This window comes from Sardina pilchardus, chromosome 1, assembly GCF_963854185.1.
Source record: "Sardina pilchardus chromosome 1, fSarPil1.1, whole genome shotgun sequence".
NCBI classification, from domain to species: domain Eukaryota; kingdom Metazoa; phylum Chordata; class Actinopteri; order Clupeiformes; family Clupeidae; genus Sardina; species Sardina pilchardus.
Window position 1 is genome coordinate 8,653,301 of NC_084994.1, and position 25,729 is coordinate 8,679,029.

Consider the following 25,729-nt stretch of genomic DNA (forward strand, 5'->3'; position numbering starts at 1 on the left):
GAAAAGTCTTGGCCTGCAAGTTATGTTTGAAAGGCAATCTCTTATATCAATGTAATTGTATTCTGAACACCATTATTTAAATTGTAACTGTATTTTTAAATACATCACTCATGTTTTGTGTTTTATATGTATTGTTGGTTATACAATTTATAAATGGAATCCAGCATATGATTCAGTGACTTCCCAGCACCGTCTATTTTATATTCCTGCAGTGAAACTCCATTCCACGCGGTGGCAGTAAAGCGTAGTTGCCTGTCGTTAACCAACCACGAGGAAATACATTTGATTATTACACGGAGTTCCTGGGAGTTTCAGCCATGGTTTCAGCAGCAACGGTGGTTCAAAGATAGTGAATACAACTGCGTGGATGAACACCTTTTCTCGATCTGTGCAATCTAGACGGTCTATTAACTGATCTCCGAGTGAAGAGCTTAATTGAGTGACTCGAGGTAGGTTGAATGTTTAGATAGGCTACATACACTGGTCGATGTCTAGATCTCATACAGTGTGTTAGGGTGCACACGAACATAACTATCCCAAGATGGAAGGGCTACGCTACGCCATTTGCCAATTAAGCATGTAACAGTTGGTGTTGTTATATTCTTTCACTTGCAAACAATTGTGTAAATTGTGTGTGTTGCTCTGACTACAGAAAACTTTGGATGGGATCATCTTTGGTGCGTTGGGAACATGGATCTCGGACTTCAGTTAAATTCAGACCGTAATGACGCTACAGAAACGCAATACCAGCTGACCGTAATGATGAAAGAAGAAGATGATATCGTAGAAGAGACCTATGGGAATATAATTGCATTTGAACTTGATGAAGAACAGCTTCAGTATAGAACTGGATCAGACTTAGCGGAGTCCAAATTGAAGCCTGCTCATACCGAGACACTAGGCCTACAGACAACAGCGGAGATTGAAGTGACTATTGAAGACGATGAGCACGATCTGCTGGAAAGTAAGTCCTTTCAGATACCCTTAGCAAGCAAACACACACACACACACACACACACACACACACACACACATACACACACACACACACACACACACACACACACACACACACACACACACACACACACACACACACACACACACACACACACACACACCATAAATGTATCATATCTACATCCTTTGTTCTGTTAGTTCTTTGTGCTGATTGAATAAGTGTAGGCTTCATTTGTTATTCTCACACACCCCACTTCTACAACTTTTCTTAGAAAATAGCCCACTAGTGGTGTGGGGAAAATTCAGTATTGTGGTATTTTGTGCATGCAATTAGATACTAGTAGCTCAAAGTATTGCAATACTTGATTATAGAATTTAATTATCTATTTTACTTTTATTTGAGTTGGGTTTACCCAGGGGTTTCTCTGATCACATTAACCCTCTGGAGTCTAAATCCAGAGGGTTAATGGGGATTTGAAAAACTGTTCCAAACACACATCTCAATCACTTCTAGTTTTTGTCCTAGAAACACCACTAGAAACCACTAGAAACGTACGTTTAATCAACTAGTTTCCAAGTACATATGTTGGTACTTTGGGGTTAACTAGTCTGTAACCATTTTCTGAGGCTGTTGAATGGTGCACAGGTGGCCTGTTGATTTGAATGGTGATTGAACAGGTGGCCTGTTGATTTGGTGCGTTTTAAACGGCCTTAAAATGGTTAGAGTTAACCCCAAAGTACCCATATTTAAAAGAGAATGAATCAATGGCACTTTGAAAAAACAATAACAGAAAATCCTAGGATTTCAGTCCTCTCACCTGCAGCAGGCCCATTCAAAAAGCCCATTCAAGTTCAAAAGTCTTAGCTAGATATATTCATAGTGTGTTTTTGACCTTTGTCCTTTGAAAATCTTTTTTTAAATAGTTGTGTTTACACTGAATTATATTAAGACGTAATTTCATTACATCCACTTAAGTCTCTTATTGCGGAGGACCTCTAGAATATAACCATATGTGCAAATTTTGCATAGGGGCAATTCCATATCAGTTGGAACAGGTCCGACACCATGGTCCTCAGTTTTTCCTGATTTTTGGTGCACATGTTCCTCCATGTCTCATTAGAAGAAAACCAAAATTTTAGCTTGTTATCTTATTTGGTTTCTGAGATATGGCTCTTCAAATGTGGATAGACGCATCCTAAAAAAAGGCTGAAAATTCCTGTATTTAATGAGCACCACTTTTTTTTTAAACCCCTCTCCTCTCTTAAAGGGATAATCCGGAGTGAAATGCACTTTAGATCAATTTTTCGGACTATTGGGAGTACATACGTTGAGTTGACACCACAATCATGTCATTCGGATGTATTTTGAGAAAGTTCGAGTTCACCGTTTTTAGCCAAAACTCGTTAGCCTGGAAGTGACCGGGGCAAGTCCTTTCGCCGCTACAAAACGCTATTTTTATACCTCTTCTACTGTTCCAACTAGGGATGCAACGGTTTTCAATAATTTATTGAACCGTTCGGTTTGGCCTGTTCGGTTCAATAGACTCACCTAAACCGCAATATTTCGGTATACGCGACATTAAACTTTTTATTTAATACAAGGTTATTGCGCGCGCGTAGCCTGGGAGCGATAGAGAGGAGTGCTTAGGACCCGGGGGATGCGTTTTCTCTGACTGTTCAGCTTGCCTCTCGTCAACCTTGCAACAACCAATCAGAATTTTACTGAATTTCCCAAGAGCCAATAAGCGCGTTGAAATGCAAATGAAGGAGTCATGTGAGAAGAAACAAACTTTACCGGCGGCTGCATGATCATGGCGACATTTGAAGTAGCCCACGAACAAGGCAAAAAGACCGTCAGTAAACAAAGCACAGTGTGCATTGCAAGCACTGCTTCACAACGATCACCTAATAAAGATAACACATCCAACATGTCGGCCCACTTGCGCCTTCATCACCCGGCTGTAACCTTAAGTGGAGCAGCACGGAGAGTTAGTTTGCCACCGAAAACCCAACCATCCATTGCTGCAGCCTTTCGACAACAATATTCCTATAATTCCCAAAGACATAACGAATACGACGGCGTATTAGGGCCACGTATATATACTTTGTAAAGACGCAAATTTGCCACTTTAGAAGGTCGAAAATTTGCCACATTATAAAGTCTGTGTGTAACAGTGTAACCGGTGGTTTCTGCCCTGCGTTGATTGCTCGCGCTAGAGTAGCCTAAGAAAGCGTGACGCCGACACAGCTGAGTGTATTCTCTTTTTGATAGTTTACTGGAAAATATTGTAGGGATGGGAGGTTATAGGAGATGGGGAGGCTGACATGTCATTCCAAACTCGGGTCATTTATTTTCCTGACGTTGTACATGCTAGGCTACGGGCAGCGGGAGGTGTCCACTCGAAAAACAATAAACTCACTGCTAAATCAGTCAATCGCTCGTCCACTCGTCAATCACACAACTCTCTCGCACACACACGCACACACACACACACACACACACACACACACACACGACAGGAGACACAGGGGAAACAGACACTTTGTGAAGTGGCAAATTTGCTAGCCTGGCACGCCCTCCCAGTGACGCAACGCCTTCAGGCTTTTGCTGCTGGTCTGGTCAACTGCTCATTGAGAAGGATTTCTGAGTTCCCGAAATCTGCGGAACTGCCCCCTTTGGTCGAGAACCAATCAACTTTGAGCAGCTCCAACGGCTCTGGGTAGAGGCGTGTTCAAGGCAGAGGAAAGAGTGTTGTTATTGGTTTAAACTCGGCAATCCGCTTTATGACATCTACCAGTAGCAAATCGAGGCACTTAAAGGAGGCGGGTCAACCAGCACTGGCAAGAAACCGCGTTAGCACAGGCTGTTGGTCAGACTAAAGTCTCGCAGAGCCTTTGAAAGTCGATGGTAATCAGGCTACAAATTTGCCACTTTCTTCTCGGAATATTGCCCCCCCCCCCCCCCCCCCCCCTGACAACAGGTTGCAATAATGTTCATTTCATTGTTCTAATATTTTTAATGCTGCACTGCACTTTTGTCTATGTTTACATTTTTTACGTTCATAAAAGAGGACAGGGCAGGCACTCTCAAATCAAATATCCATTTGAAACTACACATAGCCTAATACTACCTCACCAATTATTTTGAGAAGATTTTCAGAATTGTTCACTACTTTTTTGAGGGTGTATAACAGTTAAGTATTTTCTTTAAATGTGTGAAGGACAGTGAGTTTATTAAATAAATAACTACACATTACTTTATGCTGCACTGCACTATGGATAACATTGCCTGTTTATGACAGAAGGCAATGATGGTGTTCTTTTCTTTTAATACATTTTTGTGATTCTGCTTCATCTGTGTCAGGCTATGCATTTAATATTTTCTCTGCAAGTGTAAGTAGAAGCACATTGTTGATTTGAAATAGAAAAGGCAAATATAGCCTCCTGTATGCTAGAGCCAAGATAATATTGATATATTGAAACCGAACCGTTACCGTGGCCCAAAAACCGTGATACAAACCGAACCGTGGCAAAACTGTACCGTTGCATCCCTAGTTCCAACCAACACTACACTTACGTGGTAGTGAGTAGAGGGTCCCTAAAGCCAAACCGAAGTATCCCCACGTCTTTATGTGGTCGGATAGAGAGTCCAGAATGAATTTAATCGAGTCAGTACCTTTCCGGGAATTGTCACTGTTGCAGCTAGCAACGCGTTAACAACATTTTAATAACATTTCCGGAAAGGTACGGAGAAAACGCCATTTTGGCCAACTTTGAAGGCTCATAGCCTCGAAATACGAAAACTAACATTCTCAATTTTTTGTCAACATGTTCTCTTACTCATGGACTATATATATGTAGAGTTTTAAAACTGTGAGTGCTAGCCATTCATGACCATAACAGAACAAAAACAGTTTTTTTTTCATTGCTTTCAAAACAAATATGGGTTTGTTTCGATGAATAAGTCTCCAATGGTGGGAAGGACTGTAATTCCTTTATGATTTTGGACAACAACACAGGGTACTGCCCCAGTGTTCAAATTTTTAGAAAATAATATGGTAGCCTTAAGAGAGGAGAGGGGTTTAAAAAAAAGTGGTGCTCATTAGATACAGGAATTTTCAGCCTTTTTTTAGGACGCGTCTAACCACATTTGAAGAGCCATATCTCAGAAACTAAACAAGATACCCAGCTAAAAATGTGGTTTTCTTCTAATGAGGCATGGAGGAACATTTGGACCAAAAATCAGGAAAAACTGAGGACCATGGTGTCGGACCTGTTCCAACTGATATGGAATTGCCCATAGGTGTTTTTAGTTAGATGAAAAACTTAAACATCTCAAGGTATAGCAGACTGCCCCAAAGTGCCTGAAAAGGCCCCGGACCTCCAAGTGTTAAATTTGCTTATTACACGTTTAAGGGGGCACTTGTTGTAGCGTTTTATTGCGCATTCAACAGTGATTTTCAATGGCTTTACAATCACAACCTGTTATACACAACACTCAACACTTCTTTCACATCGAAAAAGGTGGGTGTATTTAGGTTTTCAACAAAAAGTGAATAGTAAGGACCTTTCCTAATTTTTGTAATGCCTTCGAATAACATGGGAGATATGAATAGCAATATATCGCAGAATTGAATTGCAATAATTGTTGTATCGCAATATGTTAACAATCGCAATAATATCGAATTTGTGGCCCAAATATTGCAATAGGATCGGATCGTTATTTTTTTTGCCAATTCCCACCCCTAGAAAATACTAGTTCAATCCTGTTAGTTTCATCCAAAGTTAACCCAGCATTTTCATGCCTGGCTTACATCACCTTGGGCGGCTATAGGCTACAATATGTGTATGGGTGGTATTAGGCATGGGAATTGGGCTTGTAAACTCCCAACTTAGATTCGACTGGAACTTCACGGGATGGGATTCAAGTGGTGCTACGTGAGAACTTTGCGCCTAGCTAGCGGTGCTTCGTCGGCGATGAGGCTGAATATAGTTCCAAGTAAAGATCTGCCCAGGTAATAGTCTCGTTCGATTTTGCATTATGATTTGTACTCGTTTTGAACACACGGCTCCCAAGATATATTTAGAAAAAAATGTAGACGTCTCGGTCACTTTTTTGGAGGACGTGCTCACGGACACCCTTTATCTACAGCAACTGTGCTAAGCTAAAGCTAAAATCGCTGTTCCCAAAGCAGGAGAATGCCCGGACGGATTTTAACCGGGTTTTTTTCACTGTTCTAACTCTGGGGGTGACCGAGACTAGCTTAATTTCATTTTTGGGTGGCGTATTCCTTTAATAATCACCATAATCAATGGAAGTAGCTATACCAGACGCGACAGTGGCGTGTACATTTGAAGAGATGGACCAGTCTTCTAACATGGATTTTACGCATCGCAAATCGAGCGCTTCAGTTACATGCCTGGTGCTTCTAACACACACACACACACAGGCCTGCACACAAGCACACACGCATTCATGCCCGCACACAAGCACACGGCACCCAAGCACATGCACACACGCATTCAGGCCCACACACAAGCATACACACGGCACGCACGCACGTACTCTCACACGCTCACACACACAATGTTTTGTCACTGTATTAATGACAACATTGACAAAACACTATGATTTCGCTCGGTTCATACAGTTGAATCCTCACACACACAAACACACCCACGCAAAACGCAAAAACACACACATGTTCTGTAAGGGTGTCACGATCTCGATTTTAAATCGAAATCGATCGAAATTACATCTCAATCTCGAACTTCGAACGGAAAAGTAGAATCGACGATGCAGCCACACCCCCAACGTGACGTACAGCATGTATGCCCAAAACGCAAAACCACACACGTGCAGCATCAACACTCCTCTAATTTTAGGGTGCAGCAGTTAAAAAATGCACATCAACCTCTTGTTACTCTGAAATCACGGGTGTGGAAGCATTTTTGCGTTCATTCACGTCAGTTAGCCTAACACCAATTTAGCCTCAGTGTTTCCCACACATAGACAAATTTGTGGCGGTGCGCCACAGATTCAGCACCGGCCGCCACATATTGCGTCTATTATTATTTATTTATTTATTTATTCTTATTTTGAAACGCTATTGAAAAACACGCAGCATTCGTAAAGCTGAATTTCCTCTCCCTGCGCTCCCTCTCTGTCACTCGCGCGTCTGTCTCTCATACACACAAACACGCACAGCCCCTATACCCTCCGTGCACACCGCGGCTGTCTGTCTCCATGAAAACCAACGAGATCATCCCTGGAAGCGTGGTCGGTGGTCGCACTGATGCACCTGACGCTGCTCGGGTAGAAGCATAAAGTTCTCCCGCAACTTTTGTAGTCTATGCGTGCAACTTAATTACCAAACAGTAGAAGTAAACGCTCTCGTGCGCGCTCAATGGACAGCCGCCCTCCACATGCACATTTAATCCAAATAAAACATTCACAATCGTGGACGCATTGACGCATAGAAGACGACTAGCTAAATTACTGTTATATTCGGTTAGCATCATTAGTAGGCTATGCTACAGACATTTGATTAAAACTCTTGCATTCGAGTTGACTGACCACCAATGTTTTTCAACTCCAAGACTTAAAAGGGCCTGTCCCAAGGAGAAAAAGTATTAGCTTACCTTGAAACTTAAACACATGTGGGGAAAATGAACAGTCCAACCAGTAGAGTATGATAAACTTAGCCTGCTATGTTTACAATATTTTCAGGCTTCAACCAGACAGCTGAATTTAAGAAGTGGAGTTGTAATATGAATAGTAGGCTATAATCTGCATAAAGTTTGCTGTTAGGAATATCAGAAATGTCAGTATAGGCTTATATAATGTAAATAATTACATAATATGTGTGTGTGTTTCAAATAAAGACAAGCTTCACATCTTGGTAAAAAAAAAAAAAAAAAAAACATAAGGAGAGCGATAAAAAGGCGATGCAATGAACCCCAGACATGGGGCGACCACCACACATTGCCTTCTAATCTGTGGGAAACACTGAGCCTTCTCAACTTAGCAAGTAAAAAAACGATTTAGTTAGCCTACAGTTCAAAATGACTTTAAGGCTTAAAATGCACATTGATAAGTACTTATTCCATTAACACTAACCTTGGGTCTCTTCAGAGTGTCTTCAGAGTGTGCACAAACATTCAAAGTATCATTCTGTGTTGCTTCATTTCACTATGTTCACATGTCTATGTTTGACGGTTTTTTTTGTTTACAACCTCACGGATGGAACGGTTTCAAAATAAAAATTGCTTTCAAAATAAAAGCCCCCTGAAACAGAATAGGAAGAGGGCAAAAAATAAAAATGAATATAATAATAATAATAATAATAATAATAATGACACAAGGAATGCATTAATAAAAAAAGATCGAAAATCGAATCGAATCGTGGCTTTAAAATCGAAAATTAAATCGAATCGAGGATTTGGAGAATCGTGACACCCCTAATGTTCTGTTACTGTATAGATAGCAACGTTGCATGACCTGCTGCGCTTAGCTTAGCTCTATTTTCCACTGTACAGCTGCATTTCTTTACATTTGTACACTGCTCAAAAAATAAAGGGAACACTGGTTCATAGGAGTATAGCATCAAGTCAGTCACACTTGTGGGATATTGATCTGGACAGTTATGTAACAGAGGTGGTTGTGAATCAGGTTGACCCGCTTTGATGTCAACGAAATCTACTGCTGGTGTACTAGAGGGCCAACTGTGAGACGACCCCCAAAACAGGAATGTTTTTACAGGTGGTGGCAACTGGTAATTTTTCCATCTTCATCCTTCTTGACTGATTTTCACTAGTTTTGCATTTGGATAGGGTCAGTGTTACTACTGGTAGCATAAGCCAGTATCTGGAGCCTACAGAGGTTGCACAGGGTAGTCCAACTCCTCCAGAATGGCACACCAATACTTGTCATTGCCAAAAAGAGGAGCAGATACTGGTCCTTCTACTGGGTTAAGGATCTTCTACCACTCTGCCCTGCTCTCCTAGAGCAATTGCCTGTCTCCTGGAATCTCCTCCATGCTCTTGAGACTGCAGGGGGAGACACAGCAGTCATTTTGGCAATGGAACGTATTGGTGTGCCAATCTGAAGGAGTTGGACTACCCTGTGCAACCTCTGTAGGCTCCAGATACTGGCTTATGCTACCAGTGGTATCACTGAAAACTAGTGACAAATCAGTCAAGAAGGATGAAGATGGAAAAATTACCAGGTGCCACCACCTGTAAAAACATTACTGTTTTGGGGGTCGTCTCACAGTTGGCCCTCTAGTACACTTGTAGAAAATGTTGTTGACATCAAAGCAGGTCAACCTGATTCACAAACCACCTCTGTTACATAACTGGCCAAATCAATATCTCACAAGTGTGACTGACTTGATGCTCTACTCCTATGAACCAGTGTCCCCTTTATTTTTTTGAGCAGTGTATTTTGTTCAGATACACAACAGAACATCGATGGACAGAATGATGAACTCAACCCGCAACTCCCTCATTCTAATTCTATGTCTCTATGGTAACTCTTCCAGGTGCATCAGAATATCCACACGGAACCCAACAGGAGACACATGGACAGAGTGATGAGCTCAGCCTGCAACTCAAAGGAAGACGGCACCACTGCACTGTGTGCTGGAAGAGTTTCAGGACCCTGAGAGCACTCGAGAAACACCAGCAAACACACTCAGTCAGGGTGAATTTGACCACATCCTCACTAGCTAGCCGCCACGTGCAGAAACACACTGGAGAGAAGCCTTATGAATGTTTCAAGTGTGGTAAAGTTTTTTCACACTCGTCAAGTCTTGCACGGCACATGCATTTACACGTTGGAGAGAACTATCATAAATGTTCCCAGTGTGGAAAAGGTTTTTTACGCGCATCTTGTCTTGCACGCCACATGCTCGTACATGCTGCAGAGAAGCCTTACGAATGTTTCCGGTGTGGAAAAGGTTTTTCACACTCGTCAAGTCTTTCACGGCACATGAATGTGCACAAAGGAGAGCTGTCTCGTAAAAAAAGACCTGCAGAGCAGCGTCATAACTGTTCGCAGTGTGGAAAAGTGTTTTCTCACCTCTTGACGCTTAAATACCACATGCTAACACATACGGGAGAGAAGTATCACAAATGTCCCCAGTGTGGAGAACTTTTCCCATTTATTTCAACTCTAACAACCCACATGCTAACACACACTGGAGAGAAGACTCATAAATGTGCCCAGTGTGGAAACGCATTTAGAATCTCCTCAGATCTGACACGCCACATGCTCACACACATTGGAGAAAAGCCTCAAAAATGTGCCCAGCGTGGCAAAACTTTTTCACAAATTTCAACTCTTAAAAGCCACATGCTAACATACGCTAAAGAGAAGCCTCATCAATGTACTCGATGTGGAAAAGGTTTTAGTCACAGCTCAAGCCTTTCACGCCACATGCATGAACATAAAGGAGAGAAGCCTCATAAATGTGTCCAGTGTGGAAAACGGTTTTATCAAAGTTCAGGTCTTAATCGCCACATGCTTACACATACTGGAGAGAAGCCTCATCAATGTGCCCAGTGCGGAAAAGGTTTTACACAAAGTTCAACTCTTTCATGCCACATGCTAACACACACTGGACAGAAGCCTCATAAATGTGCCCAGTGTGGAAAAGGTTTTACACAAACTTCAGTGCTTAAAAAACACATGCTACTACACCATGTAGAGAGACCTCATAAATGTGCCCAGTGTGGAAAAGCTTTTAGAACATCCCAATGTCTTCGACGCCACAAACTTGGACACACTGGAGAGAAGCCTCATACATGTCCCCAGTGCGGAAAAGGTTTTACACAAAGGTCAAGTCTTTCATGCCACATGCGAGCACACACTGGAGAGAAGCCTCATAAATGTTCCCAGTGCGGAAAAAGCTTTTCACGAATTTCAATTCTTAAAAGACACATGCTCATTCACACTGGAGAGACGCCTGCCCAGCTTGGGGAAAAAAATCGACAACTTTCTCGTCTTAGAAAGTCTCACATGCTATCCCACGCTGGAGAGAGGCCTTATGAATGTTCCCGATGTGGAAAAGATTTTTCACATGCGTCGAGTTGTTATCGCCACATACGTCAGCATCACGTTGAGGACAAGAACCTCATGAGATCCCTAGCAAATGCACACTGTTAGCGTGAATCAAAAGCAGAGCAAGACGCCTCGTATATGTGCTCATTGTAAAAAAGCGTACCGATAAGTCGCTAAGCTCTAATACCCAATGTGGGTGATTATAACAGGTTTACACTATTTAAAGGGACACTTCAGCGATTAGCATTAAGCTTTGTATCTTTAGAAAACCAGTCATGTTTTTGAATGGTCGTGCATTATTCCCTCAGTTTGCCTCGAGATGGGAGGAATACAGATTTCAGTGAAACCCATGAATAGGACTTCCTGCTTTCAATGATGTAAAATGATGATTTTTACATATTTGAAAGCAGGAAGTCCAACATTGAAATCCGTATTTCTCCCATCTCAAGGCAAACTGAGGGAATGATGCACGACCATTCAAAAACATGACTGGTTTTCTAAAGATACAGAGCTTAATGCTAATCGGTGAAGTGTCCCTTTAACAATGTAAAGGATATGGTAATGTTGGAAACATGCCAATGTGTGTAGTGGCGCTCGACCTTAATAGACCTCTGAAGTTAGCCTACAAAAAAGCTGCCATCTTTGAGATTCTGTATCTGGCGATTTTTCCTATGGGAAAATAACATGGGGATTTTTTAATTATCGCACCTGTTAAACTCTCGCGGGGACGATATAGTCTTAAATAAAGACGTTTTCCCGAACACACTTTTGTCCTCTGCCTTCTTGTGCATACTGTGATCTCCGGTACGTGAAGTCAGCACACTTTCATTTTTGCTACCCCAGAGCTAACTGGCTAACTAACTTAATGGCAAGTTGCATCGCAAGTTAGCTCTGGGGTAGCAAAAATCAAAGTCTGCCGCCTTCGCGTACCGGAGATCACAGATTCCTCTCGAAGGCAGAGGGCAAAAGTGTGTTCAGGAAAACACCTGAATTTCCAATTTTGTCATCCACGCGAAAGTTTAACAGTGTGATAATTCCAAATCCCCATGTTAATTTCCCATAGGAAAAATCGTCAGATACCGTAACTCCTTACATAGGCAAAGATGGTAGCTGTTTTTGTAGGCGAACTTCAGAGGTCTATACACCCCTCCGGAGTGCGTAGCTGGATAGGTGCTCTAAGCCATGGCAGAATGCACATGAGTTGTATAAGAAACGCCCAGATTTTGGGGTTGCTCCACCCAAAATGCCTAACTACCTTTTATCACGCGTAAATGACAGATTTAAGTGAGGGGAAGAATGTTCACAGAGTGAAATGTGCGTAGTTGCACGTTTTTTTTGGAATTACGCACTCTTACCCGCATGGGAGAATTCCCCCTAAAGGATTAGATGAATGTGATCATTTATGTTTGGGCCTGCAATTGCTGGTACAACCGTTAAAACCCATATTCTAATATACAAAGAAGAAGAAAAAAAGCATACCCAGTGTAAAACATACATTATGGTGTTAGCAGCAGATGCTAATTGTGGTGTTAGCAACATATGCTAACACCATAATTATCTATATATTGCTCTCTTTCTGTAAAAAATGTTTCTTATAAATGTGTTTGGTTATTGTAGGAAAAACATTGATGAAATGTATACATGCAAAAAAATATATATATCTTTTTTTCTGAATAAAATATACAGATGGGTTTTCTTTGAGTCATTATTGAAAATAAAGGCAGTATATAGAGAATTGATAGCAGTTGCAGTGTGTAACCATGACATTAATAAGTATTAATGAGCATATCAACGATACTAGAGAGAAAAGGCAGAGTTGATAGAGTGGGTTAGTATTACTATAATGATGGAAGGAACGTAATGTCTGTAACACTGATAAATTGCTCCTGGTTTAATGAAAGAATGCAACGTTTCGACCCTTCATCAGGCAAAACCGGGAGCAATTTATCAGTTTTGCGGACATTACATTCCTTCCATAGTTACTATCCATTTGTCCTGCACCTGGTGGGATGTGCACACAGCTACTCTTCTTAAAGGTTAGTATTACTATAAGTCATGATGGTTGATCCTAATAAGCAACACTAAAGCACTTTTCCTCTGTCGCACACACGCTATTTGTTTACCCAGCAAATAACAGACAAGGTAGAATATGTTGCATGATTTTATGAAAGTATGATGTATTGCGACATCGAAGCAAGTCAAATTTGTAGTTTCTGATGTCTCATTTCATCGAACTACAGATACACTATCCCACCTCGTAAAGTTATATAGTGCGGTTATAGCCGATAGAGGGCCGGAAAGTGATAGCAGAAGTGCCGTTCACCCCGTTACGAGTTGATGAACCGCTGAAATGATTTTGGAAACATTATTTTAAGGTACAAAAAACTCTTTAGTGTTGCTTTAATAAGCATGATCAATGGTACTATGTATGAGAGAAAAGACCAGATTGAGATGGAGAGATATAGAGTGGATTAGTATCAGTAGATAAGTCGAGATGAATTAAAGGGACACTTCACCGATTAGCATTAAGCTTTGTATCTTTAGAAAACCAGTCATGTTTTTGAATGGTCGTGCATTATTCCCTCAGTTTGCCTTGAGATGGGAGAATTACAGATTTCAATGAAGCCCATGAATAGGACTTCCTGCTTTCAATGATGTATGAAGCAGGAAGTCCAACAATGAAATCCATATTTCTCCCATCTTGAGGCAAACTGAGGGAATGATGCACGACCATTCAAAAACATGACTGGTTTTCCAAAGATACAACGCTTAATGCTAATCGGTGAAGTGTCCCTTTAAGCATAATATGGTATACACTAATCCAGCGAAACACGGAAGTAACACAGCGCCGCCATTACTGCGTGGCTGGCTGCTAAGAAATTAGCCCCTTGGTTCCATAGACGGCTGTTGCAGAGGTTAGCTGTCATTAATACACGTCTTAATACCTTATGTTGTTAATAAATTACCTTCATTTGGCACAGTCTGACATCATTGATCCAATGTTCCCTTTCACCTGACATTTTCTTTCATGAGCGGGATCTCTTGTTAGACATTCTCTGACAGGATGCTTTCATTGAAAAGCACAGGCAAGTGTCACTCGTCATACTTGCAGGCACGCAGTAATGGCGATATTCAAGATGGCAGCGCCCATAAAGTTCGCGCTGGATTAGTGTATAGAGAAGAGGCAGAAAGGGAGAGTTCAGAGATAGCGGGAGAGCAGAGGGGGAGTTGGACAAGACAAAGAAGAGGTGAGAGTGAGAGTTGAGAGACAGAGGTGGAGTTGAACGACATGACAGAGAAGAGGTGAGAGTGAGAGTTGAGAAAGCAGGGGGGAGAAGAGATCACCCTGTCAAGAAACAAGAGCCTCTAAACTGACCTAAAACATGCTGGCTGGATGTAGGCCCTGTTGGCCTCATTTTACATTCTACATTCTCTGAGAGGGGTCACATTTAGGCTCTCAAGATGAACAGAGAGGCGAAGAGAGAGTCATCTGAGAGACACACAGGCTGCATGGTGAGTTTGAATTTGAAAAGCCTGTTACAATGTTTAAAAGGCAATCCCTGATATAAATGTAATTGTATTCTGAACACCATTGTTTGACTGTATATTTTAAATATCTCACTCATATTTTGTATGTTATCCAGAATACATGATTTAGTTACTTCGATCATAACACCGTCTATTTTATATTCCTGCATTGAAACTCCATTCCACGCGGTGGCAGCAAAGCGTAGTCGTTTGCCAACCAAGAGGAATTTCCAACAGCGTCCCCGGGAGTTTCAGCAACGTTGGTTCAAGCAAATCTCTGGTTCAAGGATAGTGAATAATAAAACTGTGGGGATGAACACGTTTTCTCGATATGTGTAATCTAGACGGTCTATTAACTGATCCCCGAGTGCAGAGCTTAATTGAGTGACTTGAGGTAGGTTGAGTTTTTAGACACAAATAGCCTACATCGGCCGATTTCATGATCTCATTCATATGAGGTGTCATGTTAAGATGATTAATCGACATGACACGACACGTGCCAGTGGCATGAAAAAGACATGTCACTGGATTAATCGACATGTCACGGGAAACATCGAAACAGACCAAACAGGAGTTCAACTTTAAGTGCTATGACGTGGGTTAGCATGTTAACGTTAGTGCCCATGATATTGCAAGTTTAATTGCTCTGCAAACATCGTTCTGAAATATAGGCTAGTAGCCTATTCTTTGGTAAGCTAGTTCTAACATTGCCGCTTAGCCTAACCTACTTAGCCTACTGGGCATCACATTTATTGGGCTCCGCAATTTTCCTTTCTGTATGTATAATTAACTCAAGATACAAAACACATTCATTTCGATTACCGTAGGTATTTGAGATGTGCATGTCCTCTCCTGTTCTTTTGATGAGATGAAGGTTGCCAACCTAAATATAGGCCTACCACACAGCCTTCACAATTTAAAAGTAAAAGTAAGCCATAAACATCTAGCAAATAAGTAGACTATATAAATGGCAACCAGTAACAGCTGAAAAAAGTAAGTTAGATTAAGCATTCAATCTGCTAATTAGTTTCTTTTGAAGAAATGGCCTAATGGCCACTACACCGCTTTAGTGGGCTAATATTTTAAAGACTAGCCATGTGTCAAAAATACATTAACAAATAACGAGCAATAACAGCCGAAATATTAAAAGTTTGTTTGCTCAAAATTAAGTTTGTTCAACAGTTTGTTCAGGACACCCACTGTTTCGATAACACACTTGTAACTCAATAAGCAATTAACTGTTTAAAGAAAGCACTTAACAGCTAGAAAGGATGATACATTTTGGGTTTTCACTACATTTGTTTATTATTTTCAATATGTGGAACAACAACAAGAATAGGAACAAACACAAAAAAAAAGGCAGAGGGGGAGATATGGTGAGACTGCAACATAAAAAGGAGGGATTAGACCCATTTAGATTTGCAAAGACATTCTGATTCCCAAGTCTGAAAAACTGTGTGTCAACAACCAAAGACACAATGTAAGTAAGCTCTTTATTTGTCATTGTAACAAGTACAACGAAATTGACACCAGCCTGCCCAACATTTACAGTACAGTAAATAAAAAATACAGCATAACATGAGGAGAGGGAGGAGAGAAAAAAGGCAACCCTCAGACTATGCTCCTGTGGAAAGAACAGTGTGGGGGCAGGAAAAAAAACACCTCAGTATTAGCACATAATCACACATTACATCACAACACAAAAAAAACTTGCAACTGGGGAGGGGTAGGGGGGTGGAGGTTGGAGGAGGTGGATGGAGTAGGGGTAGGATGCTGTATATACACTATGCACACCTACAAGAATGTTAACTGAGGAAGATGTATTGGAGAGGTTGGAGGGTCCCTTCATTTGGACCTAAACCATAAACTACATTTACTACACACCCTTGTGCTCTGCATCCTTGGTCCTAAAATGGAGAGAGTAGGTAAGTGGTAGCACTGATCTATAAAGAATACCTGGATAGACTATCTCATTGTTGCTGACCCATCAACAATGAAGCCAATGGAACTGTCCCGAGTGGTCCCATAATGGCGGCGTGCATGGTGTTCTAATTCCATTGTTGCAGAACGGCAACATTCTTTTACTGTCTTTCACTGTCTATGCATTCCTATGGAAAGTGGTCCCATAATGGCCGCCGCCATGTAGGCTTCAGAATTTTGACGTAGATGCTCTCTCCAGGTATTCTTTATAGATCAGTGAGTGGTAGTGGCACAGGACAGGACTGGACAGTAGGCAAGTGACACACGGCAGGAGTGTACAGTACATGTTTTGCTTCTACAGCTTCCCTGGCCTGAAGTTCATAACAGAAATTTCCGTTGTGAATTAAGTTCATGTCATGTTCAGGTCACAAGTTCAGCTTCAGGTTCACTTCATAGTGCCATGAAACTTTCCTTCTAGCAAGCTAGATCAGGTCTAAAGCAAATGTTATCCCATTAATTAGTTCCACTGTCCACCAATAACTTAATCACAAACTCGTTGATAACGAGCACATCTGATGCTGAATTGCATGTATTAAGATGTATCCGTGTATTGCATGGATTAAGATCACGTTACGGTTTCCCCCCTCATTGCATTTCGAATGTGCGTGAGCTGTAAAATAGACATTCCTTATTGACATAGTCATTGACATTCCTTATTGACATAACATTATATTTAAGCTAGCCTCCCTCCACGTCTAAGGTTAGCTTTGTAGGCTAACGTAACGTTATGGCTCTGAAATTTCGGTCATAACTAAATGAGCAGCACAAACAACTCAAATAACTAGTATGGCACAGTTGATATATAAAATATATATATATATATATATATATATATATATATATATAAATAACAATTAAAAAACATTGCTTTCATTTACTTACCGCTGACAATGTATAGGAACTGTTGAGCCAGAGACGGTTCATAAAGCGAGACGATTCATATGAGGGTAAATTCCGGTTTCACTGTGACGCAACTGCCACTCCCATTTAAGAGGCAAACGGGAGCATTTCTATGGTAGAAATAAACCTGTCATCAACGGCACCTGCTTCTGCTGATTCTACACCGTTCTAAACCGATTATCTCGTCACTGATCACGCCCCTTTAGGAGGCGGAAGTGGGTGCCATTTCATTCCATTGAAAAAACCCTTTATGATTCATCTTAGTAACTATACGATCTTTGGTTGAGCTCTCCATAACGCAGAGAAGTACAACCCCTGGCATAAATTATGGAATCACCAGTCTTGGAGGATGTTCATTAAGATGTTTAATTTTTTAGAAAAAAGCTAGATCACAGACATGACACAAAACTAAGTTTATTTCAAATGGCAACTTTCTGGCTTTAGGAAACATTAAAGGAAATCAAGAAAAAAATTAATAACAGTTGCTTGTTTTAGACCAACCAGAGGGGAAAAAAATATGGAATCACTCAATTCCAAGGCAAAAATTATGGAATCATGAAAAACAAACTGACAGAGGAAAGCCAGAAAGTTGCCATTTGAAATGAACTTAGTTTTGTGTCATGTCTGTGATCTGGCTTTTTTCTAAAAAATTAAACAACTGGATTAACATCCTCCAAGTCTGGTGATTCCATAATTTATGCCAGGGGTTGTAGCCTGGAAAAACGTCCGCCATTGTTTCCTCTGGGGTCTATAGTGTCGCCATTCTGTTTTATCTACTGCTCTGAGCATGCCGAAGTGGCATGCCAAATGCCGATGCCAGTGACCCGTCATTTACATGTCATTGGAACATGGCACATGTTGATTAATCCAGTGACATGTCATTTACATGTCATTGGAACATGGCACATGTTGATTAATCCAGTGACATGTCATTTACATGTAAGCCATTGGAACATGGCACATGTTGATTAATCCAGTGACATGTCATTTACATGTCATTGGAACATGGCACATGTTGATTAATCCAGTGACATGTCATTTACTTGTCATTGGAACATGGCACATGTTGATTAATCCAGTGACATGTCTTTTTTTTTTAAAAAATTTAAAGATATTTTTTTGGGCTTTTATGCCTTTAATCAGACAGGACAGTGTAGGGTGACAGGAAATGAGTGGGAGAGAGAGTAGGGGTGGGATCCGGAAAGGACCACCGGGCGGGAATCGAACCCGGGTCGCCGGCGTACGGTGCAGGTGCCCCAGCCAGTCGCGCCACGACTGGGGCCCAGTGACATGTATTTTCCATGCCACTGGCACGTGTCACATGTCGATTAATCATCTCTCTTCAGTGTGTAGGCTACATTCTAACATAACTATCCCAAGATGGATAGGCTATATACGCCATTTTCCAATTCAGCATGTTACAGTTAATGTTGTTATATTAGGGTAATTCCACCTCAATTCGTATAGCTTGGCTTACCTCTGTAATGGAGAGATACAATATCATCCAAATTGATTATTTTTCAGTTTTGTGTTACAATACTTCCAGCAGAAAAATAATATAGACACCTCTTAATTACTTTTTCAAAGACAGCTTTAACACATCTGTAGAGAGACGTAACCATTTGCCAAACATTTTGTTTACAAATTGTGCAATGGGGCACCCAGTGTGTGGGGGGGTGAAAATCTGTGATTTTTCTTCTGATCTCACAAGATTGAAACACAGTCAGTATCAACACATATGGCTTACGAATTAATATGTGAAGTCTATAGGTAGCAATCATTATTCACAGAAAATTTGAAGTCTTTAACTTCACCACTTTTTGAGATAATGACATCTGAACTGTGCTGCAGAGTAAGATGAGGGTGCAAATGTGCCAAAAATCAGAAGGGGGGTACATGTTCAAAAATGTTTTTCCCTGGATGTATTAGGTATACCAATCTGATATTTTAGCTAAGTTAGTTCAAATGGTTACTCTTTAGATGGTAAAAGTTTGAAGCAAATCTGGGATGGTTGAATTGAGGTGGAATGACCCAGTATTTCTTTTACTTACAAAGAAAAGAGCTTGAATGGCGTTCTAGTTTGTGTGTGTTGCTCTGATTATGCTACAGAAAACTTTGGATGGGATCATCTTTGGTGTGTTGGGAACATGGATCTCGGATTTCAGTTAAATTCGGACTGTAACGATGACGCTACACAATACCAGCTGACCGTAATGGTGAAAGAAGAAGATCTCATAGAGGAGACATATGGGGATATAATTGCATTTCAACTTGATGAAGAACAGCTTCAGTATAGAACTGGATCAGACTTTGCAGAGTCCAAAGTGAAGCCTACTCATACCGAGACACTACAGACAATAGCGGAGATTGAAGTTACGATTGAAGACGATGAGCCCGATGATCTGCTGGGAAGTAAGTCCTTTCAGATACCCTTAACAAATACACACACATACACAAATTCTAAATGTATTATATCTACATACTTTGTCCTTTTAGGTCTTGGTGCTGATATGATTGTTACAGTGCATGCAAATACTGTTCATCCAAGTCTGCTACAACTTCTGCTGCTTCTTCTTATTACAGTGCATGACTACGGCCTTGTATTAGATTCCTTCAAATTATTTCCATCGTGCACATATCAACAGGAACTCATATACGATAGCCTACTCATATCAAAGTAATTGTTTCGTGTTTCTACAGTGTCTCATGTGTGACATCCCTAACAGATTATACAGTTGTTCTGTCACGTAGAATAGCCAACAAATAATTTATAAGAAATTAAATAACAAATAATCATATACACTACACCTGTCGCCTATTTTGCCCCTTCCTGTTTGGTGTTGGAGCGAGGTGACTATTGGTTTTTAATGTTAACGTCACTATTTGCATGAGCCACGACTAAAAAGAATTGCGATATTGTCGTAACAGCAAAGCTAGAAAGAGACTGACTCCGACTGACTTAAAACCGCTAAGATTAGGACCTTACACTAAACTATTTAGTTGACCGGAGCACGCTGCGATTCCAGTACAACTCCCATGATTTCCGCCGTTTGGAAATATAGTTGCTGACTGTGAAAACTAAACAAAATTGTACAATGTAAGCCAGCCTTTAGCTGAACCTAATATTCAAATAAAACACTAGACAGACAATAACAAGAAAATAATAAATAATATTTTTATCGCATTGTTTTGAATAATACATTTTTACCTTTCCCATTTTATTTTTTTGTGAAAAAACTGTAAATTGTTTAATTCCATGTATCACTCTTTTAATAACAAATCATATTTGTGTTAAACATGTTAAACTGATTGCACAGAAATTATGCCCCCCACCCTCAGTCTCAACCCAGTTGAAATAATAATTTAAAAAAAACCCATGAAATTGATGGATTTTTTTCCCTTTTCTGAGGATGCACCAAGTACCAAATTTGGTTTCAATACATTTTTCAAGTATTCTTGAGATAAGCGTTTTTATAAGCTATAGCTCCGTCAAAGGTAATCATTTATTTTGCCCCGTTGGGACTGAGTCCCAAGGTATATCCTCAGTAGGGCTGGGATAAACAATTATTTTTTAAACGATTAATCTAGCGATTGTTTTTTAATAATTTTTAAATATATTTTTTAATAATATCATATTAAAAAACAACTTTATAAACACTTTTATAATGTTTGACCGAATGACACCCAAATCTGTGACACATGGTATGACCCTTACAAAAGGTGAAATTAACTTAAATTTAGGAGCAAAACTTTAAACTTATTTCCAACTTGGGTGGTCTTCAGGGGTCTTCTTAGTGAAGACATTATATGTCACATGACAAGAGTCATGAGTCTACAGTTCAAAATGGCCTCCAGTCTTTGTTTTTACCGAATGACATAAGGGAAAATGTGTCTTCACGGAACAAAGTGTTTTAAATATTAATTATGCTTTTAAATGATCTATCTATCCTCTAAAGACTTTGCACTATTTATCTAAAGACTTGAAAAAATATGCCAAAGAGAAAATTTGAAGATTTAAAACTATTTTTTATAATTTTAATAACATTTCTCTTCATTGACATTAAGCGAGTGCCGTTTTACCGTATGACATTTCGCACATTTAACACAATAAAGGTCAACCAGTTTAAAATGTTTCACACAATTATGACTTGTTATTAAAAGAGTGTTATTACACGGCTCTTCAGAGTGCTGCAGAAAGTTCCATTCACTTGAATGGACTTTCCCAACGTTCTGAGGTCTGTTAAATCTATATAATGACCGCTGCAAAGTATATACCGCTGTCAATGGCAACAGGTTTTGTGCTTTTAATTCACGTCTTTAATATCAATCCGCAACAAATCCGTTCGTTGGTTGCAATGGATTTCATTGAAAGTAAAACTCAGCTACTAAGTATGTTGCCAGGCAACACCTAACAACTGTCAACTGTGGCGAACTATTTATTTTTTTTAGTTCTAGCGGAATTCAGCAGTCAGGAGGAACGGAATTCGCACACCGCTATAGCCGATGCAAAAAGTTGGTTTTTATTGCATTTAAAAAAGTGCTACCCAAAAAGTGCGTGCAAAACATTTTCGGTCCTATTCAGACCATCCTAGTTCTAGCGGAAGCCACGAAACGGTAGCTAAAGACTTTTAAAGACATTTTAAAGAAAGAAATTGAGTTAAGTTTCTTTTCTCGTTTTGGCACGTAGCCATATAATAAGCGGGATAATGTATAGAACGGCGGTCATTATTGGAAAATAAGTCTCTTCAGGACGAAGCAAAACCCCTCCGCTGCGTGTTGGGATTCTGTTCATCCTGTCGGGACTTATTTTCCGATAATGACCGGCGTTCTATCAATGTGACCCATACACACACACACACACACACACACACACACACACACACACACACACACACACACACACACACACACACTACACATAATGTTCCATCACTGTATTAATAACAACATTGACAAAACACTTCTATGAATTATTTGTTTCAATTTGTGTTTGACCCAGATGCAACCCAACAGAAGATCCATGGACAGAAGGATGAACTCAACCTGCAACTTCCTCATTCTAATTCTATGTCTCTATGGTAACTCTTCCAGGTGCATCAGAACATCCACACGGAACCCAACAGGAGACACATGGACAGAGTGATGAGCTCAGCCTGCAACTCAAAGGAAGACGGCACCACTGCACTGTGTGCTGGAAGAGCTTCAGGACCCTGAAAGCACTCGAGAAACACCAGCAAACACACTCAGTCAGGGTGAATTTGACCACGTCCTCACTAGCTAGCCGCCACGTGCAGAAACACACTGGAGGGAAGTCCCATGAATGTTCCCAGTGTGGAAAAGGTTTCTCACACTCGTCAAGTCTTGGACGGCATATGCGTGTACACAAAGGAGGGAAGCCTCATAAATGTGTCCAGTGTAAAAAAGGTTTTATAACCTCCACAGATCTCAATTGCCACATGCTTACACACACTGGAGTGAAGCCTTATAAATGTGCCCAGTGTGGAAAAGGTTTTAATCACAGCTCAAGCCTTTCACGCCACATGTTCGAACACAAAGGAGGGAAGCCTCATAAATGTGTCCAGTGTGGAAAAGGGTTTTATCAAAGTTCAAATCTTAAAGTCCACATGCTTACACACGCTGGAGAGAAGCCTTATAAATGTGCCCAATGTGGAAAAGGTTTTTCACACATGTCAAGTCGTTATCACCACATACGTAAGCACAGAGGAGAGGTTCTTCATAAAAGACTTGTAGCGAGGCGCCATAACTGTTCGCAGTGTGGAAAAGGTTTTCCATTGATTTCAACTCTTAAAACCCACATGCTCATACACACTGGAGAGAAGCCTCATAAATGTGCCCAGTGTGGAAAGGCATTTAGAACATCCCGAGGTCTTCGACGCCACAATCTTACACACACTGGAGAGAAGCCTCATACATGTCCCCAGTGCGGAAAAGGTTTTACACGAAGTTCAAGTCTTTCATGCCACATGCGAGTACACACTGGAGAGAAGCCTCATAAATGTTCCCAGTGTGGAAAAGGTTTTACACGAGTTCCAAATCTTAAAACCCACATGCTCATACACACTGGAGAGAAGCCTTATGAATGTGCCCAGTGTGGAAAAGCTTTTAGAACCTCTGCAAATCTCAATCACCACATGCTAGTACACACTGGAGAGAAGCCTCATAAATGTGTCCAGTGTGGAAAAGCTTTTAGAACATCCCGAAGTCTTCGACACCACAATCTTACACACACTGGAGAGAAGCCTCATACATGTTCCCAGTGCGGAAAAGGTTTTACACAAAGTTCAAGTCTTTCATGCCACATGCTAGTACACACTGGAGAGAAGCCTTATAAATGTGCCCAGTGTGGAAAAGCTTATAGAAAATCCCAAAGTCTTCGACGCCACAATCTTACACACACTGGAGAGAAGCCTCATACATGTCCCCAGTGCGGAAAAGGTTTTACACAAAGGTCAAGTCTTTCATGCCACATGCGAGCACACACTGGAGAGAATACTCATACATGTCCCCAGTGCGGAAAAGGTTTTTCACGAATTTCATTTCTTAAAAACCACATGCTCATACACACTGGAGAGAAGCCTCATAAATGTGCCCAGTGTGGAAATGCATTTAGAACCTCCTCACATCTGAAACGCCACATGCTCATACACACTGGAGAGAAGCCTCATAAATGTGCCCAGTGTGGGAAAGCTTTTAGAACATACCAAAGTCTTCGACACCACAATCTTACACACACTGGAGAGAGACTTCATAAATGTCCCCAGTGCGGAAAAGGTTTTACACAAACTTCAATTCTTAAAAGACACATGCTAACGCACACTGGAGAGAAGCCTCAGGAATGTGCCCAGTCTGGAAAAGGTTTTCGACAACTTTCTAGTCTTAAAACTCACGTGCTAACCCACGCTGGAGAGAGGCCTTATGAATGTTCCCGATGTGGAAAAGTTTTTTCACACGCGTCGAGTTGTTATCGCCACATACGGAAGCACCGCGTAGAGGACAAGAGATCCCTAGCAAAAGCACTAAAAAAGTTAGTGTGAATCAAAAGCACACTGTTAGTGTGAATCAAAAGCACACTGTTAGTGTGAATCAAATGCACACTGTTAGTGTGAATCAAATGCACACTGTTAGTGTGAATCAAAAGCAGACTGTTAGTGTGAATCAAAAGCAGAGCAAGACGCCACATATTACATGTGCTCATTGTAAAAAAGCTAAAAGATTAAATGAATGTGATCATTTATGTTTGGCCCTGCAATTGCTGGTACGACCTTTAACTGAAACCCATATGCTAACCAGTAGAAAACATACATTATGGTGTTAGCAACATATGTCTATATGATCTATGTTCTCTTTCTGTAAAAAAAAGAATCAGTTTTTGAATATGTTTGGTTATTGTTGGAAAAACATTGATGAAAAGTACATGCAAAACATTTTTTCTGAATAAAAAATACAGATTGGTTTTCTTTGAGTCATTATTGAAATTAAAGGCAGCTTACTGTACAGAACTGAGGGGACAGAGTGTAACCATAGAAATAGTGGCTATAACAACAGACATTAATACGTATTTATTAGCATATCAATGATAGATCTACTAGAAAATACAGAAAGGGAGGGTTGAGAGATAGAGTGGATTAGTATTACTGTAAGTCAGTGTTAAGCATATCAATGGTACTGTACACTATATTGCCAAAAGTGTTGGGTCACCTGCCTTGACTCGCATATGAACATAAGTGACACCCCATTCTCCATAGGGTTTAATATGATGTTGGTTCACTCTTTGCAGCTATACCAGCTACAATTCTTCTGGAACGGCATTCCACAAGGTTTAGGAGTTTTCATAGGAAGTTTCGACCATTCTTACAGAAGCGCATTTGTGAGGTCTATACAGACGAGGAGACTGGCTCTCAGATTTACCTAATTCATCCCCAAGGTGTTCTACTGGGTTGAGGTCAGGACTCTGTGCAGGTTCAAGATCATCCACACCTAACTCTATCATCCATTTATTTATGTACCTTGCTTTGTGCAATGGTGCACAGTCATGTTGGAACAGGAAGAGGCCACCCCCGAATTGGGCTTGGCCCCTTTGTTCCAGTGAAAGGAAATCTAAATTTGAGTTTGAAAAAGCCTAGGCCTGTGTGTTATAATGTTTTAAAAGGAAATCCCTTGTATCAATGTAACTGTATTCTGAACACCATTGTTTTAAATTGTGACTGTATTTTTGAATACATCACTCATATTTTGTATGTTGTCCAGAATACATAGATTCCAATTTCCCAGCACTGC

General features: G+C 40.6%; 2 protein-coding genes across 2 annotated transcripts; both read left to right on the forward strand.

The window, feature by feature from the left end:
* Positions 1-308: 308 nt before the first annotated feature.
* On the forward strand, positions 309-12,706 carry LOC134090467 (gastrula zinc finger protein XlCGF57.1-like). Its single transcript, XM_062544260.1, has 3 exons — positions 309-449; positions 653-964; positions 9,504-12,706. Exons 2-3 carry the CDS (start codon positions 691-693, stop codon positions 11,126-11,128), a joined length of 1,899 nt encoding a protein of 632 aa, XP_062400244.1. The 5' UTR covers positions 309-449; positions 653-690; the 3' UTR covers positions 11,129-12,706.
* A 2,152-nt stretch (positions 12,707-14,858) lies between these two features.
* LOC134076224 (zinc finger protein 260-like) lies at positions 14,859-24,486 on the forward strand. Its single transcript, XM_062531227.1, has 3 exons — positions 14,859-14,945; positions 19,541-19,843; positions 22,523-24,486. Exons 2-3 carry the CDS (start codon positions 19,579-19,581, stop codon positions 24,484-24,486), a joined length of 2,229 nt encoding a protein of 742 aa, XP_062387211.1. The 5' UTR covers positions 14,859-14,945; positions 19,541-19,578.
* Positions 24,487-25,729: the final 1,243 nt, after the last annotated feature.

Coding starts and splice junctions, on each gene's coding strand:
- LOC134076224 (XM_062531227.1), top strand. CDS start 19,579: ATGGATCTCGGATTTCAGTTAAATTCGGACTGTAACGATGACGCTACA. Junction 19,844..22,522: donor GCCCGATGATCTGCTGGGAA/GTAAGTCCTTTC, acceptor TAACTCTTCCAG/GTGCATCAGAACATCCACAC.
- LOC134090467 (XM_062544260.1), top strand. CDS start 691: ATGGATCTCGGACTTCAGTTAAATTCAGACCGTAATGACGCTACAGAA. Junction 965..9,503: donor TGAGCACGATCTGCTGGAAA/GTAAGTCCTTTC, acceptor TAACTCTTCCAG/GTGCATCAGAATATCCACAC.